The sequence below is a fragment of the Channa argus genome, chromosome 14 (genome assembly GCF_033026475.1).
Source record: "Channa argus isolate prfri chromosome 14, Channa argus male v1.0, whole genome shotgun sequence".
In the NCBI taxonomy this organism is placed as follows: Eukaryota; Metazoa; Chordata; class Actinopteri; order Anabantiformes; family Channidae; genus Channa; species Channa argus.
The window spans coordinates 20,722,218-20,740,524 of NC_090210.1; the positions used below are offsets into that span (position 1 = coordinate 20,722,218).

The 18,307-nt window shown below is 43.2% G+C and overlaps 1 protein-coding gene across 3 annotated transcripts; it reads right to left on the bottom strand.

Annotated features, from left to right (window-relative positions):
• Positions 1–1,680: 1,680 nt before the first annotated feature.
• Positions 1,681–16,973, bottom strand: LOC137098776 (junctional cadherin 5-associated protein). Of its 3 annotated transcripts, none has more exons than XM_067475368.1 (4): positions 16,806–16,972; positions 11,446–11,875; positions 5,675–9,558; positions 1,681–5,099 (listed from the first exon to the last, which is right to left on the bottom strand). In XM_067475368.1, the coding sequence occupies exons 2-4, from the start codon at positions 11,769–11,771 to the stop codon at positions 5,065–5,067; spliced, it is 4,245 nt and encodes a 1,414-aa protein (XP_067331469.1). In that variant the 5' UTR covers positions 11,772–11,875; positions 16,806–16,972; the 3' UTR covers positions 1,681–5,064. The 3 variants fall into 3 exon arrangements, with proteins under 3 accessions (XP_067331469.1, XP_067331467.1, XP_067331468.1); XM_067475366.1 differs by having other exon boundaries at positions 1,682–2,986; positions 16,806–16,973; XM_067475367.1 differs by lacking the exon at positions 16,806–16,972 and adding an exon at positions 16,254–16,707 and having other exon boundaries at positions 1,682–2,986.
• Between the last annotated feature and the right edge of the window lie 1,334 nt (positions 16,974–18,307).

Consider the following 18,307-nt stretch of genomic DNA (forward strand, 5'->3'; position numbering starts at 1 on the left):
CACAGTCCATGCCACAGAATGTACTACAGGGCAGCCGAGGTCGCTCCCTTCCCACAATCACATCTGTGTGCTACAGGGTAAACATTTATGCATTTACAAAAGTTACCATCTCCAAATACGCACAGAAGTGAAGCATATGAAAACAAACCGTTAAAGTAAATTAGGACTTTACCAGGCTCTAAACGATATGGTGGTTCTGGAAATTTGAAGCACGAAACAAAATTCAAGTTGTTTCTGTTTAAAGAGCTGCTGACATGTAAGCGGGTAAAAATCAACAGTTTCGAACGAAGTAGTACGAAGGTCCAGTATATGTCAAGGTAAATAAACACATATCTATTTCTCCCAGGTCCAGATTCTGGGGAAAGAGCAGTGGCAGCAACACTTTCAGATGCTGGTTCTAATTTCTGTTGGTTTTTTTGTCTCCATCTTGTGGGTGGAGCAAGCTACAGCTACAGACACTCGCATTTTGCTCCACTTTGTTAAATTTTACGTCAAATGTGTCAATATTCTTCAGAGCTCTTATCTATTGTACTACATGCGTGAATTAGTGAGTGAGCCTAGAGGGCACACGAGGTCAAAGGTCACTGAAGTGTCTCTTTTTCAGCTCAGTTAAAATACACACAGTGACCAGAGATGTACGACAACCACAAAAACGAAATTCCTTCACAGTCCTACCCACTCTGCAGATTTCAGGGCGGGGCAGGGTCGGGTATAAAGAGTAAGGCGTGTGACAACAACCGTCTGTTAACGGGGTAATTTATTCATCCGGCGACACACGTGAACATGCGTGACAGGTGTGCAGCAATGACAGATACTGTATGGAGTTTACTTACAGAGACTGGGGCAGCTGTGATGGAGCGACAGCTGGGTGGCAAACAGCTCCAAAGAACAGTGACATGCTGTGTCGCTTAGTCCTGCTCCCACGGTGGAGAAGGGTGAAAGATTTGCTTGGTCTAACTATAATATTCTCTGTTTTTACTTGGTTGATGTTTGACTTAGGAATCAAACTCATGGTGCCCTAAAGCAAGTCTTAGTTCAGTTTAGTTTTGTTTTTTTCGTGTTTGAGGCGAACAGCTGCTGCGGGGTTCATCCACACACAAGAAATACTGGGTGAGAACCTTTTGTTGTATGTACAAGGTTCAGCTCCAGTATTGTCTTTGCCAATGCTTTGATCCAGCCTGTCGAGCTCAGTGTGACAGTCTGGCGGAGTAATTAGGCTGGAGTTGCCAGCACACGAGTGCACACGTTAAAACACACACATGCATAGTTTTCTACTGCCTTACTATTACTTTGTAAGTACACAAGGGTTTTCTTTGGAAATACAATATTTAGAGACTCCTGGTATTTAGAATTTCCTGGTATCATTCAAAGAAGAAAAAAAAAACCTTTAATAAATGACATTAGTAATAAAAGAAAAACAAAATGAAACAAATAAATTCCTTTTAATTTTTGATTCAACTGAATTTTTACATTTAAAATGTTTAAAATAAGGCCAAACCAAACAACATGATGGCTACTTTTCCCTAATTGAAACAAGATATTTTCTCAAAAATACCTCAAGGTCATTGTTTATTGAACCAAAAACCAGTGTCTGGTTTGTACTACTTTTATTTTATAATTTTTCATTTTTAGTTTATTGCTTTTTGTTGTTGTTTTTTCATAGAAGGGTACAAATGTTTAGTTTGTTTAAAGAAATTTTTAGACCAGTTGTGACAAGGTCCTTTTCTGTGTTGCTTGCTTTGTCCTTCCTATTCAAAATATAGATAATATCCATTTTAAAATATGAAATATTGAACAAACAATAGCAGCTATATTGTTTCCCTAATGTAAACATCCACTTTAAGTAATTAATCACAAACACAACTTTCATGCAAAGAGTTTATTTATGAATCAGACTGCAGTATCATACAACAGTAGCACAATCATATGAATATGGATTATGCTCATATTTATAGATACAAAGATAAAGGCATGTGTTAAAGGAAAAGGAAAAAAAATGAATGAGTTCTCTTTTGATTTACTCTAAAAATAGCTTTTAAATACTTGGCATAGTTTTATAAATTAAATTATGAAACATAATGTTTTGCCCACTGGTTTTACTATCGGAGTACCAAATGCAAATATACTTTATGAAAAACATTTTTTTTCCTCCTCTCTCTTGCATTTCATGCAAGGAAGAAAAAAAGATGTCAGTGAGTACAAAAAGCACTTAAATCTCATATGAAAATAGAAAATATTACAAGTGTGCATAATTACTTCATGTTGCACGTAACCTGCAGTACAAAAAGTCAAATGACACTATGTTCAAGTGTACCCGACATGCCAATTATTGGGGAGTGTGTGTGGGGGTGGGGGTGTACTGAAATAGCTATTTAAATGTGGTTAGGGGCAGTTTACACACAAGACTGAGGCGAAGCCTGTCAGCCTTCAAAATGAATTGAAAATGAGATGTGTTAGTAATAATGGCTGCGCCAGCTTGTCCTCCCTGTGATGCTGACTATGAGCTTTTCTTGAAACACTGAATCTCATCCTGTACATTTTAGAAATACGCTGCTTTTTTAAATTTTTTTATTTTTTCTTTTTTAGAATATTTGAAAGTCACAGTTTTGATTCAATGTTCCTACAGATGAACCGCACGAGGAGCGGAAACTATCCACAATGCTACTGCACCTCTCCAGCCAGAGGGGAACAGTAAGTTGTTTTCAGAAACCCAAGGTGTGAAACAGTGCTTAGTACATTGGTATTTGGCATTGCCTGGAGTATAATATAATGCACATATAATAAGGCGACATGATTAATCCTAAATTTACATGTGAAGTAATTTTTGAAATGCTAAGACAAAGTTCTGACTTGATAAAATGCTACAACTTCAAAATGCTACATAACAATTAAGGGGTAATAGATGAATCTTCAAACATGGATGGATTCCTACAGTTGCCGATACGTTGCACCAGTGCAGTGCTGCTGTTGTAGAAAACCCACATAACTGCAAACAAGAATAATTTGTTTGTCATTATTTTGAGTTTGAGTGACAATTTTGTAAATGTATTTAAAACCCTGTATCAAAAAGAAATCATACTTTTTGCAATATATGTGGCTTTTGGCCAACAATAGCAAACTGCAGCATGTCCTTTAGTACACAGAGTGTTAGTGACAGCAGAACAATTTACACAAAATGAACACGCTGCAGAATGAAAGAAATCTATAAGTACGGAAAGGGAGGGACTTGGGAGGAGGAGAAAAAGAAGAGAGGAAGGGGAAAGGGGAGCAAAAGAAACCGAATCCAAGTTTTAAGTCTGAACGTGGATCGAGGAACCTACAACAGAGCGATACAGGATTTAAACTGGAAGACAAACAAAGAAAAAGAGCAAGACACACATAATGTTCGATCCACAGCATGGAAAATACAGCTGAAACGGATTGATGAACCCAATATCACAAGGAGCGTCCAACACTGACTCTGTTAGCGTAATGAAAAGCACTATCGAATAGGAAATCATGGCACAATCAGAAAGTTTCCGTCACATCTCGCAACGATGAACCCTATCGCTCACTGAAACCGAATCAAGGCACACCACAGGGTCATCCCTTCCTACACTATCACCATCATTTTAAAGCACTAGAAAATTATGTTTTACTCTCGTCATGATACTATACAGACATACTTTAAGCTTGATATAGGCGTGGAGAAATAAAACTTCATGGTTAAATACAAAATATCTCTTAAAATATTTAAAATATACTTTATTTTGTACATTATGCAAACTGATTAACAATTCGATGATAAGAAAAATAAATATTTCGTGAAATGTTGTGTCTTTGTGATACAGATGTATGAACATATATATATATATATTTATATATATCATGAAGTAAAGCGCCCATATACCCTGACACGATTCCATATCCCTGTAATATGATTTGAATGACACGTTCACATTAAAACTCCTGGCGATGGTTCTTACAGGTAGCTCCACTAACACCACTGAGCTGTTTGTACAACGATATTGCTCTACGTATCTGATTTTGTTCTACGTCCCCATATCCGTCTTCAAATGTTTATCAAAGTTGCTGACCACCACTTCAACTCAGTACGTGCCTTTATTGCTTCCTAAATTACCTGGAAATGGGAGCTATACATTGGGTTGACCAGGGGACTAACCAGAGGCTTCACCTGATCCAACCAGAAAAACACATCTGGTCAAAGAAGGCAACTCTCCCTCGCCAGTAGAACCAGTGTATTGTATAGTAGGTCACTGATCTATCATGTCATGTGGTATAGAGTCACTCTTCACTGAAGAGCACTGTGGGTTATCCTTGCGGTGTGTGTAGAACAGCAATGAGAGAGGGCACGGTGTCGTTGAGATCTTAAAAAAAAGAGGCTGATTTATCTCGTCTGAAAAATCAAAACAGTTCTTGAGCCAGAGACAGTGAAGTCCAGTTCTAAAACAGCTGTCGCCTCACCATGACAATCAGATATGCAGTTTATTTTGGTGTAGTTTAAATGCAACAGAACAGGTTTGTGACAATAACCCTTCTATGTCTACGCTAGGTTAAAGATAAATGCTTACATTCATATCCTTAAAAGCTTGCCCGTGAGCAAACTGATTCGTTCAGTATGCAAAAAAAAAAACGTCTCGACTCTATTCGCGAAAAAGTTCTAGTATGCACGAAAGGTTTGCATAATGTCTGCCAATGAGAAAAGCATAGGGAGGATAGAATAGAAAGGACAAGCCGCTACAAGAAGACTAACTAGTAGAAACCCTATAAGAGGATGGGCTTAGGGGGATGGCCAATAGATGGGGTAGGGGGGAAGTCAATTTGGGAATGCTGGGGAGGGATTCGGGGTGGAAGTTGCCCCTCATGTTAAAGGGACACCTCCCTTTGGCAGTGGAACAGCACTCTTAGTAGTCAACGCAGCGCCGAGGGTGAGGGTGTACACAATGCTCTTGTCGGACAAGAAGGCCATTTCAGTGTCAAGATGAGATGAAGGCATTCTAGTAGGCAGCCAGGTCACAGTGTTGGAGCTAAAAACCTCTGATGGAGATGGCGAACGTAGTCTTTCTACACTGTCTCCACTCGGCTGGGATCGTGGGGTTCTGGGGCACAAAGGAAACGTTGGTTTAGGAAAAGTGCAGTTTTATCTGGAAAAGGCAGTGATGCGTCTGAAACATCTGAAGGTGTTGAAGAGAATAGAAGACTTCTCTGACACCATCTTGTGGCAGGGTCCCCTAACAGCAAGGCCCATGGACAGTTTCTGAAAACCTGCATCAACCTCCAATGATAGATAAACAATACATTTTAACATTGCATGCACATGTCTGCTCTTTAGGAATATGAGGAAATATAAACTATGTATATAATAATACATTTGCCTGTCAGAATAAAACCTAAAACGGTTTTGGTAACGCATTATGGTTTGTCCTGCAGTCATTTGGATGCGTGTATTATCCATCTGTGGAAAGCAACAGTGAGCGGCTTTGTATGATGCACCAAACAAATATTTTCCTTTTCAGATTCAATAGTATTTTGAAACTGTATGCATCAAGAACAACACCAGACATACATTTTGTACTTTTTCTGTTTCCCCGGATAATTTTCGAATGTGGGTACAGTTGTTGAGCTGGAAGAACTTAGGAAGAACTTTAGAGTTTCTCTGTTTTTTTTTTCTTACCTGATGGTGTTGTCTCCCCCTCGTCTTGCAACACTTTCCCTTCAGAGACCTGCTGTGAATGGGTGACCTCTTGATCGTCCTCCTTGTCTTTCCGTGGAGAAGGGTGGGGCTCCTCCTCTTGTTCATCTTTGCCCTCCGCCTCTGCTTCCCCAGAGTCATTACTTCTAATACTCAGGCGCCTCACGCGATACATAATGTCCACTTCCCTCATTCGAGCCATGCGCTCAACTGCCACCCGACCTGGAGAAATAGCCAGCTTGTTCTGCAAGACTTCCATTCGGTGGGAGGGGCCCCTGCTCCTCCTCTCCCCCTCCAAGCTAAGAGATAACCTGCGGTCTAGGTTTGGGGGAACTGAAAGTGGCAGTCTCTCAGGCGGAAACTCTGGCAACCCTGGGTGGTCTCGCCCCAGATGAGTCCGTAGACCAAGTCTATGCTCTGGGACTGCAAATGGCTTCTTCTCTTGCTCCTGCTTGTCATGATGCACTGTACTCTCCTGCCCCTCACGCTCACTTTTCTCATCGGCTGTCAGTTTGTCCGCACTGCTTTCAGGTGTGTCTACTGCAATGACTTCTCCTACATCTACTTCCTCACTTACTGTTTCACTAACACTCTGTTCCTTTTGAACTTGGGGTTCTGCAGGCAAATCAGTTGCTAATAGTGTGGATGCACTCTCCTCTGTATCTCCGGTTACTAGTGTGCTCTCAGCAGGAGGTACTGCGCACAAACTGTTCGAGTTTTCTGCTCGAGCATCATCTGCGTTTTCACCCCCACCCACGTTTTCCTGTGCCGATGACTGCTGCGCCCTTGATTCCGCACAAAGGTCAGACCCTGACTGATTCAAGTTGGAGTCATTAGGCTCTTCGGTTTTTGTATCCTCTGCTGGACTTTCTACTCCAGGACATTGTTCTGGACTGCCATTTTGATTGGCTGAACTGTCTGAACTGTTCTCCTCGTGAAGTGGAGGCAACGGAGCCTGTCTCATTTGATTCTCAAGCTCTCTTTTACAAATAGGGCACTCCTCCTCTTCTTCAGCGCTGAGACCTTGAAGAGGCTCTGAGTCGTTTGGTTTGGAATTGCCTGTAGATGGTTTATTAACATCTGCCGGGTCTCTAGATTGACGCAAAGCCTGGCAAATGTCCTCATAATCAGGAGGACTAGTGAGCGTGGAGGCATCCTGCATAGGCTGTCTATCTGCCCATGGCACCTCTGCTGCTGTGGTGTGCGTTGTTGGACTGAAGTCACAAAGTGGCGTCTCGATAGGTTCGTCTGGCAGGTCTAGTTTTACTGTCCTGCCGTCATTGCTCCGTCTGCGCGAAAGATGCGCGACAACCCTGTATTCTCTGAAGCCCGTCTCCCGGGGTGGGACGGGGAGCTCCTCCCTAAGCTGCTTGCTGAAGGTTACTGACTTTGTTGCAGGTCTAGAGAAAGCGCTCTTAACTTCCCTGTATTCTGGGTCAACAGACCAGCTTACTGCACTGCGCCTAAGGCTGCTGGGCTTGTTGAGAGGTTCAGATGCTAATCGAATTTTTATGCGTTCAGGGATTTGAACAGAACCATTTGGAACCTTTTTGCTGGCAGTGCCAAGTTCCAGAATGTCTTTGTAGGCCTCGTTGAGGTCCTCTATGCACTTGTCAACACTGGGCTGTTTGCTGCTCTGCTGCTGCTGCTGTTGTTGTTCCTGGACTTCTTTTTTAATGCTCTCCAGCTCTTTGACAGCATCCCAAGTTCGCTGGCTGGACGGTTTCAGCAGGAACTGTTCATATTCCTGCCCACTGTTTACTGCTGGTTTGGTCTCCTCCACATTTCCTGAGGGTGGTACTGCTGGCTGCTGAGCTGTGCTCTTGTTCAGCTGGTTGGAGAAGGTGGCTGTCAGAGAGAAGGCGCTGTTGCTTGACAGTTTCAGGCTCTTCACTCCCTTAATGGGAAAACTGAAAGCAGTACCCACAACACCACTGCTGTCAGGAGGAACTTCCGTGCCAGGAGGGACAGGGTCTTGTTGTGCTTCCATGTTTTCAGGGCCAGGTTTTTGGGCCTCTGGGCTAGTTTGTGTCTCCTGGTCTCGATACTGGTTTGCAGGCCAGGATCCCGACAGTTTAAGTTCCTTGTAATGATTTATCTTAGGGGGTCTACAGGGTACTTTTTTAAACATTTTGCTGCTAGCTCTACTGCTTGCTTTGCTGCTCGCTATGCTACCAGTCAGTGCTTGCAGCTCAGCTTCAGCTGAAGATGTGCTTTGGAGACTTTGGTTCGTTAAATGGCCAGTTTTGTTATCACTTGGACTCCCAGCTGGATCGGGTGACTTTTCATTGTTGTTATTCTGATCACGGATTGTCCCAGTGAGCTGCGGAGTAACAGGGACAGACACTAAACAAAAAATTGTCTCACTAAGTCTCTTTTTTAGAGTCTTGGTTTTTTCTTTCTCTGGTAGTTCAGGTTGTTCCACCTTTTTAACTTCTGCCACAGTTTCAGAAACAACCTGGTCAGGTGGTTTACATGGGGGTGGTGGGGGTTTGCCCAGAATAGATGAAGGAAAAAACTGACTACGGGACTGTTCAGGAGCTACACTGTCAGTTTTTTTGTTAATTCCCCTGTTGCACCATCGATTACTGCTATCACTGTCATTGAGAGCGGTTTTGCGACCGTCAGTGTTGGGAGCTGGCCCCTGTTGGGGAGGAAAGGCACTATCATGTGTAGATTGTCCTAAAATCTTAGCGGACGGAATTTCTTTGTTGATGTTACGGATCTTGTCTAAGTCAGTGAGAGAATTTCCGCTAGGCCCTCCTGAGATTTGCTTTACTCTTGGGTCTTCGGTGGGTAGTTGACGGGCATGACTTGGTTGTTCTTCATGTCCAGAATGTACCTGTTTTCGATAGGATGCAACACGTTCTCCATAATGTTCCAGCCACGAACTACTTGTCTGTCTAGAGAGCCACCTTCCAGGATCTGAGCTGTGCATCTGCAGTGCTTCCGCCCTCCATCTTAGGTTTGCCATTTCATTACGGCTCATTGAAACTGCTCTTGGTGGTGGGGCTCTTTTATACGATGGGGGTGGGATGTAGCCAGGGGGCTCCATTCCAGAGATGGCAGAGTGTTGTGCGAAATAGTCTTGTCTCAGATCCCCACCCCTTGGATAATACATGGACCTGTCTTTTTGTTTGGCACCCTGGTCAATAGCAAGCATTTCTGCGCTACCCCTAGTCTGCTGGTGAATCTCATAGGACGGAGGCTTTAAGGGCCTGCTAAACCTGGGCTTTGGTAAAAGTGCAACATGGCTGCTCGGCCCGGTGTTCCTACCCCACCGGTCCCTGCCAAAAGCACCACTATAGATATACCTACTATAGGGCCCAGAAAAGACAGTGCTGCTCAGCCTCTGTTGTCTATCAGGTAGGCTAGGCCTGGATGGAATGAGCTCTCTGCCGTCAATTCCATCAGGTGACAAAACTCTGGGAAGAGACTGAGACTTTGCTTTAGTTCTAGGATGAAAAAAACCCTCAGGCGTCCTCAGGCGGTACTGATCCTGAGCCCACCTGTCCCCATCCCCGTCAGACAGCTGTCTTCCAAGGCCCACAGCAGGCCTCCAGTCCTCTGTACCGAGGCTCTGGCACTTCCTCTCCCCAGTCACCCTGAGCTGACCAGGGGCTGCGTCTGGGTCCCTTAGCCAGGAAATTTCCTCCCATAGTTGCTGTGCTTGCCTCTCTGCCCTGTGTTCCTCTGCTGCAATCAAGGCCTGTGGCCTCCATGCACCAGCAGAAGCCCTCAGCTCCCTTCCATCAGCATAGTCCAGCAGGATGCTGAAGTCCTGGCCACGCCTCCGCCAGTAGGAAATATCCCTTTCATCGTGGCTCAGTGGCTCTGAATAAGTCAAACTAGGAACATCGTAGAACCTGGAAAGACAGAAAAGCTCAGTGTTAATACATTTTACAAAGCAGAGTGAGGCGGTTGAGACTTGCGAAGACTTTTGCTGAAGGAAGATGACATATCTGACACTGTCATTGGGGTTAGACACACAAACATTATCCATCTTCAGTGATGGTCGGAAAGTAATTCATAGATTAAAAGAAGCACTAAAAAGAAACTTTGAGTGCTATTTTACGAATGGATGCATTGATATGCCATCATTAAACAAAATGAGCATAATTTCCGTTTATATGACAGTACAGTTAAGTAACACCACCTTAACACGTCCCTATTAGTCTCATGCATGTGTTTTGGCTTCCAGTGAAACTTAATCCACAAAAGCCAGTACATATGGGAAAAGTGCTTGAGTCAGCGGCTTCCAAGTCCCTGGAAGACACCGTGAAATTGTGATGCTACTGCAATATGATGTGCATATTAAGTCGTGCTGACTGTATCTTTGGAGCTCGTCATCTGGTCAGTGAACACGTCTCTCAAAAAAAGCCAAAGGAAAAAACCTCCCAATACCTGACGAAAGCAGATGTTCCTCGTTCCCCGCATAACTCGATTAGCAAGATCAGACCGTAACCTTTTAGGGAATATTGTATGACCTGCATATAAACAAACTCTTAGAGCAGTCTGACGCACTGTTATCATAAAACTTAATTCAGGACAAAATTAGAAGGTAAGGCCCTGTTTGACATCACAAGCATTTCTATAATTTACAAAACGCTTGATGAATCCAACCTAAAATGGCAACTGTGTGACAAGTAACTGTTGGCATGTAAAGACAGTGTAGTGTGATAGAGCTGTGCTGCTGGGTGATAATTGTAATTATGGTTCCATATTTACCTCTTAGGTGCAGGGTAAAGCTGGAATAAGTGTTACACTGCCAAAACAATTATCTTGAATATAGCCCACTTAATCATAACAGATTAACTCGAAAATTTTCGTAGATTTGTTTTCAGAATTTTACAGTACATTAATATCTGCAGTCAAATTCGATGTGGCAAAAAAAAATCAATAGTTGTATTTTCTCACCGTAGTTTATTCATATTTATGATGCAGCCAGATAAGGCCATGAATTGGAGTAAGTGGTTCCATAAAAACGAATAAAAATATAACCATAAAAAAATCACACGTTTATATTGCAATATAAGTTTGTAAAATATTTAGTTAGATAAACAATAAGAGAGAAATCAGAAAATGAATGAATTGGAATCCCTCCCCTTTAAGAGCTCCCTTTCATATCTGCACTGCACTGAATCCCTGGACTCATTCATTTAGGCTGCAAAGTCAGTGGATCATCCTCAGCAGCATATGCTATATGGCTGGGGGGAGCCGCGCTGTGCACACTTGCCCAGCAACATGCTTACATCACAGAGCACGTGCTGGGCGTGATTCAGTGTCCCAGTGTTTACAGTGGAGTGATTACGCGCTTGTCTTGAGGCATGTTCACTCTTTCTCAGTTTTCTCCCTGTCTAGTGCAGCTGTTTACACCTGCCTGCCCGCGGGTGGGGGGGGGGTGGGGGGGGGGCTGTGGAAAATGATAGCAGCGCCTGGGTGGGCTCCACGGAAACACAGGCCATTTCTCTGTGCAGGCACGCAAAGTAATCAAACGAGTGCAAAGGCACCTTTCATAACTCCTCAAATCCTAGCATAAGATATGTCAGTGGTGCTGCTGCAGCCAGTGTTCTGCAGCTCTGGAAGGAGGGGAAAGGGAAGTGGAGGGAAAAAAAAAAAAAAACCCTGCGCACTGCAGACTCAGTTTTGCACGCAATACAGAGGGCCCTATTAAGGAAAGGGGAGGGTGGAGGGGAAAAAGAAGAAGGTATGGGGTGTGGGGGATTGCAAAACAGAGGAAGAAAAACACTCACCCACTATCTGTGGCAAGTGAATCACCCAAGGGCTGAGCATCACCTAGGATACCAATGCTGGCTTCTTTTCTCCTTTGGTTCCTTTCCCCACTCTCGTTGTCTGTAGCAGGGTAACCCTTCAACAGTGCCTGCCTGCTGCCATAGATGCCCGCGATAGATGCCCCCCGCTCTGCCTCATACCCGTTTAGTGTCCCCCGGCCAGTCCTGTTGTCAACAAGTTCACGCTGACAATCAGCAGGGCGCTTGTCATAAGGCGTGGCAGACGCCGGGCCGCTCTTGGGTAATTTATATCCATGCGAGATGAGGAGATCCTCCACACTGTACATGGTGTCTCTCTCACTTCTGGGCAGGAGGGCAAAGGTGGGTGTGTTGCCTTATGCGCAGTGCTGCTGGTGGAAGCTGGAGCATGGATGCTTATCAGAGGCCATCACTACGAAGAGGACAAGGAGGGAAGAGATGAACAGAATATTTCTGCACCCAAAGCAAGGATGTTTGTCAGATTCAACACAGTAATGCGAAAAAAAAAACATGTTTGTATTAACTTTGAAGCTGTATTTTGAGATGCACTGTTTTTTTTTGTGTGTGTGTGTGTGTGTGTATGCTGTATGTTGAAAGTAGGAAGAAAGCAATCATTTATTTTATACAACAATAATTATCACATTATAATAATCATTTGCCTAAAGAGCTGAATCAACATCTGCCACCATCATCACCTTGTGATATGTGTGCTGTCGTGAATTCACCGTTCATAATTTGTTGGTGCAGGTGTTTGACCAGGTTTCATCTTGACATCTTATTTGTTGCCAAACCATTTCCAAATAAACAAAAGAAAGCTCTTTTTTTTTCAGAATAAACACCTCCTCTTATTCTTATGAGGTGTGAAAAGGTTTGCATCCCTATAATTTTGAAATGTCAAAAAAAGTAACACAAAGAATTTTCAGAAATAAATCAGAAATGTAGCTCGTTAGTTTTAATTAATTTGTCAACGGGGATGCAAACAGTTGCACAGATGTAATTTTACCCCTACATGCAACTTCAGTGTAAGGGGAGGCTACGGAGCCTGGGGAAAGCCTGACAGAAAACAATTTGATGGTGGGAAGAAAAAAAAAAAAAGCTGTTGTAAATACACTCCCAGGTCAGTTAGCCACCGTGAAAAGTCCACAATGGAGGGCAAAGCCTTTCATAGAGCTTTAGTTTGAGCTTGGCCTCAAATAGAAAGCCATTATATCAGTGCTTCTCAGTAAACACAAACACCTGAAGAGAATATTTTGCGCCAGGCGGTACTCTGGCTTCAAAGTGTACTCCGACTTGGCGGACATGTTGGACTTTGTTAGCAACCAACTGCAGAACTCTGGACAACTTCAAGGGTACCGATGCGCAGAACATGAATTGTTAGCACAGCCCAAACCATTGCGAGCCATTTTGTCATTAACGAGAAGAGCCGACATCCTCTTCAGGTGTCCTTCATTTAAGTGGAAACCACGTTTGTCGTTTCCATGGTGACCAGCTAAAGTATATATACAAGAGATCTCGCAAAAGTTAATTCGGCATGTGAGAGAAAAAAAAATTGATGGTTGGATAGAAAAGACAAGAGATTAACTTTTGCGAGATGTATTGAAATGTTTTCCTTATAAATATACTTCCGGGTCAGTTGGTCACCATGGAAACAACATGACATTTCAACTTTTGCACCTAACTGTAAGATCCTCCTTTTTTTTATTTTAATTTCTCTGTAGTGCAGTTTTATTGTCTGAACACTCAAATCACCCAAAGCTGCTTTTTTAAAATACGCATGCGGACATTAAAGCAGCACCTATAAGAAATTTCCTCTAAAGTTGAACTCATCTGCAAACCTGTATGTCCACAGAGAAAATGGAAAATTCCATGTAAAGTTCTCTGCCAGTCTGGATGGCTGCTATTTCATATGTTGTAATAGCATCCAGAACATAATCTGATTGTGTGAACTCTTAAGTCAGTGGAATTCTATGGATGCACAACCAGTCCTGCCTTTTTTGTTAGCTAATATATAACAGCCCGTCCTGTCTGAATGTGAGATTGGCTTATAAAACGGGAACATTGTGATCTAAGACTTTGGCAAATCAAGCGTGAAAATATTATTATTTTAAGAGTAGAGCATTATATCTACATATCATTACTCCATGTTCTTCATAGCAAACACATGTATACGTACTTTGTTTTTATTTACTGACTGGCTGAAAGTGCAATAGTCCACCTGTGTTATTGTTCAATTCCATCTTACGGTATAAAACAGAGATGGAGAAACTTAAGACGTGATACACAGATGCACTGTGAAGTCACATTAATATCCAGTACCAAAAATGATATTAAGAGACTGACAATGTTTTATCTCCAATAAATTCCTCATCTGTGCTTCTGTCAGCAACGTGTGCATGAACAAAATGCACTGGCTTTATACTATAAGTTCACAATGAGCAACAACGGCATTCATGATAATGAAAATCATTAATATTCAAATAGGATTATCAGACTTCAGTCTCTTCTTATTGACAATAGCAATAAGTTGTGGCTTACCACAAAAGCTTTTGGGTAATTTGGGATTTTTTTCTGTGCAACATATTAAACTATATAGTTTCAAAATTGTTTTATATAAATTAATAATTTCTTTTTTTTTTTTTTCTGAATTCAAAATATGCTGAAGTAATGTTATACAATTGACTTTGTTACACAGATTATTGCGGCAGAAAGTAGTAAATTTAAGTTGCAACATCAAACTTGCCCTGTGCGTCAGTTGACCATCATTATGGAGTCAAATAGATGAAATGACAAGGCTGTAAAATTTACTAAGTGAGCAGAAATAACTGAACCTCTCAGATTGGGCAGAAGGCCGAGCGTCACTCAGCAACTTTTAGACGCTGGTATCTTTGCAATGCTGCAAGTCATGTTCCGTTCGTCCGAGGCAGCGGAGGCTGTGACAGCACCTCTCCACACGAAGTTCTGGTGAATCAAAAACAGTTGCATCCTGTAGCTTTAAACTTGAAGCTTAATGCTAGAAAAGTTTGGCAATTATTGGACCGTCACCATCAGGAAAGTTTGGCTTTTTTTCATTTTCGCTTGTTAATTATTTTATCACTGAGGAATTAAACATTAGTACGGTGTTAGTTGTGTTTAACCCAAAAACTATTTCCTTTTATGTGACAGGTAATAATGTCGTGGAAATAGCTGCTCGGTCATTTTTCTTGACTAAATCGGGGCTGCAGTACACTCAAAAGAGAAAAGACAACTTTATCTCAAACACAAATTTCTATCTTTCTTGGTCCATTTTCACCGTCAATGCGAAATATCTATTACGTACAGGATAACTGCTTTTAAATAGGAGCCAAAAACACCTTCTTCTTCTCTTGACCTCAAAGTGACCTTAACATTTGTCACTCCGTAACTTTGCCCATCTTGCATTTAGGAGTTGTCTCTGGTCTCTGGTGACTTATTTCACACCACATGATTCACTGATTCATTTCCCACCAGCCTATAGGCCGAGCATAATTAGTGCTATCCAGATGTGTAAGGCTCAGCAGGCAAACACCACTTTAAGACCACACTGGATGACCATAGTTTGAAGGACAACACATGTGAAAATGGATTAGCCGATTTATGAATGTCATTGTAACTTGACTGACCAGACAAGTCTGAGCAGAGCCTAAAATAACATAAAAATAAATAAATAAATAAAATCAGCATGCTGATTATTTGCTCACAGCTTCTGATGTATATAAGTCCTCCAACTATTCTTGGCTCTTCAAGTGGAGGAAATAGAGAGTGTGGTAAATGCAGCAAAAAATCAACTCAAGGGCTTCTTGAATTAGTCAAAAACAGACGCCGCCATGACCAGCGACGATGGAATCATACAGAAAACAAGAGTTTTATGAGTGAAAACCAGCCACACACAGTGGCCCTGTTTTGACAAGGTCACAGCTTCCAATGATTGCAGACTTAAACCACAGGAGCCTTTTTCTTTTTTCTTTCTTTCTTTCTTTCTTTTTTTTTTTTTTTTTTTTTTCCATAGCAACAACAAACCTAGCATTGGTAATCTCAACACACAAGCAGCACATGTTTACATGCACATATTGATATAGACTGATTGTGGGGGGGGGATAATAATTACATGTGCAGCAAGACTTAATCTGTGGTAAAAGTTGCTGCAGAAGTCATGTGTGTGCTGATCATTATTGCTTTAAAGTCTATTTCTCATTTGGGGGAACCCGGATGAATGTGTGAGGAGCTTAACAACTTTCCAGCGCAGCCCTCACAGCTCAACTTTAACTCGCAGCGCTCTAAATCAACTAAAAACCGTTGCTTTAGTGACGTCCAGTCACCCAAGCAGCCTCCCGGGAGCTGAGGGGAGGGAGGCCCCTGATGTACAGCCAGGCCTAGCAGACTGCATGCGCAGGTAGTGGCCACTGTAACACATCAGCACTGAGCAGGCAGCACCACCCTAACTGCTAAGGGAGTGTACCTACATCTTACCTAGTGACAGGGACAACAGAGCGCCACACATCAGAAAGAAGAAAAAAAAACTGCTTAGTGCATAAGTTCAGCACGTTTCTCTTAAAGACAGCTTCAAACTCCCTGTATGAAAGAATAATGATTTGAAATAGATCCGCTGTATCAGAAAACGCAGTTATCAATAATGTATCACTGTTGAGAGAATAGCTGCATATGCATAGATACAATATGACCTGCTATAGCCTACAGCCTGCTGCAGTGTTATATGCCACAGCCTACATGAAATTGACTGCTGTGAAATGATTTTTCAGATCAGCTCCCAATACCTGCTTCGCCCTGTGCCGCAAGTCCAGCGCCTATCAGGTGCATAAAAAACAAAAAACAAAACCTCTACCTGCACGCGCTGCAAGTTGAAAATACAGCTTGGGCCAGATCATTACCCCGCTGCAAATTATCCCGGAGAATGCACGCAGCGCAGCGGCGAGCGCACATCCCCGCCTCGCCACAGCATCAGCATCAGCGGCAGCGGCAGCAGCAGCGGCAGCAGCAGCAGCAGCAGCGCTGATCTGTCGAAGGGCGAACATTTTGAGGTGTGTGCAAGTTGACGCGCGGTTAACGAGGAGGTTCTGCAGATGCGTCCTCGCGGACAGTGTTTACCAAGGCTTGCTGCCCTGCGCTGCCGTGGATGCTACGTGAGCCAAAAAATAATAATAATACAATAATAAGAATAATAATAAAAAGAAGAAGAAGGAAAACATATACACAGCAACCCCTCCCTAGAAAGCAGCCAGCGGGCGAACAGCATGCAGCATGGATGCCATAGCATTGCAAAAAACAAAAAAACGAATAAGGGCGTATAGCGACGGGGAGACGCATACCTGGGAAGATGCTTAGCGCGGCCGTCGCAGTTCCCCTTGCGCCCAGCTTCAGCTGCTGAGACTGAGAGCACTGCACAGAGCCTGAGCCGAGCATGCCTATTGGCAGGCAGAGACGCGCTGGTTGCTGGCTGCCTGGACTGGGCTCTCCTCACTACAGCTGAGGTGGGGTGGGCTCCTCACATGCAGGCAGATGCAGGCAACTACGGAGAGGGATGTCAGAATGGTTTCTTCCAAACTGTTTCTCCTAACTTTGCTTCATAGCAACAGTCATTTTTTTTTTGCTCCCCCCATTTCGATCTGGCATATTGACTTGAATGATAACTAGAGACATGTGGAGCGGTGAAGTCTGCGTGTGTCTCCTTGTAATTCCACCTCTGTCACAGCTCCAACACAGCTACAGCTTGTGCTCATCTTTGCTGCATTACTCAACTCATTTTCCCCCCAAAACTCTACCTTCCAGTGGCATTTGTCCTGTTAAGTTTAGATGTGCAGCATAGCAGAGAGCAGTACCACGCCCTTGGTGATGTTGATGACTCGTCACTGTGTGTGTGTCCCCCTCCCATCCAATGCCAAGACAGCTTGGCTAATTAAATGTGCTGGGCTCAGGCCTTCTTGTGCCAACTGTGACATGCTGCACTCTGAGGGATCCCTCCTTTGGTTGGAGGGCTCGGTTCCCTTCTAAAAAGCAGATGCCATGTTAGTCGCACACTTATTCAAGGAGCAGCTTAAACGGACGTGCACCAACATCTGGGAGCTGCTTAGTACATTACACGATGCTTGGCTCCTTCCTTTGTCCTGGTTGAGAAAGCAAATGCAGGCAGCATAGAGGCAGTGAGGTGCAAGTGATCCCAAGTAGCCAAAATGCTGTGACCCAATACAGGCCGGATTCTAGGACACCCTGGTGTCACACTCATGATAAACGATGCACCTGGCTGACACTGGCCTAAACTTAACCAGAGCGCTGCACCCTGCAGCTGATTTTTCCATTTGATGTCTGTGCAAGTCCACATCTTCAAGACACATCTTCCAGCCATAAATGTGCCACAGTGATCTCATGTGTAGTAAGGACATTTGGCACAGTTCTGTATGTGTTATGCAGCATCTTAAGAAATCTTTAAGAAATCTTCTCAATTGTATTACATATAAAAAAAAATGGTTCATTCATATCAGAATTTATAGCAGGGTGAGATGATACTGCAACTTAAATATAAAAGCCCATTAGCCCATTTGCTCATGGTTATGATACAAACAAAAGGCTGGAAACATAAAGTTTGATGAAACACAAACCGAAGTGTATCTGGGAAATGGCCTCTTACTTAGCATTTCTATCCAAAGCGCTTTACAATGCTGATTCCCATTCACCCAGTGATCACAGTGGCTGCCATGCAAGGTGCTCACCTGACCCACCAGGAGCAACCTGGGGGTCAGGCTCCTGCCCAACGACGCTTCGACACGTAGCCAGGACTGGGGATCGAACCACTGGCGCTGTGGTGCATGGAAGA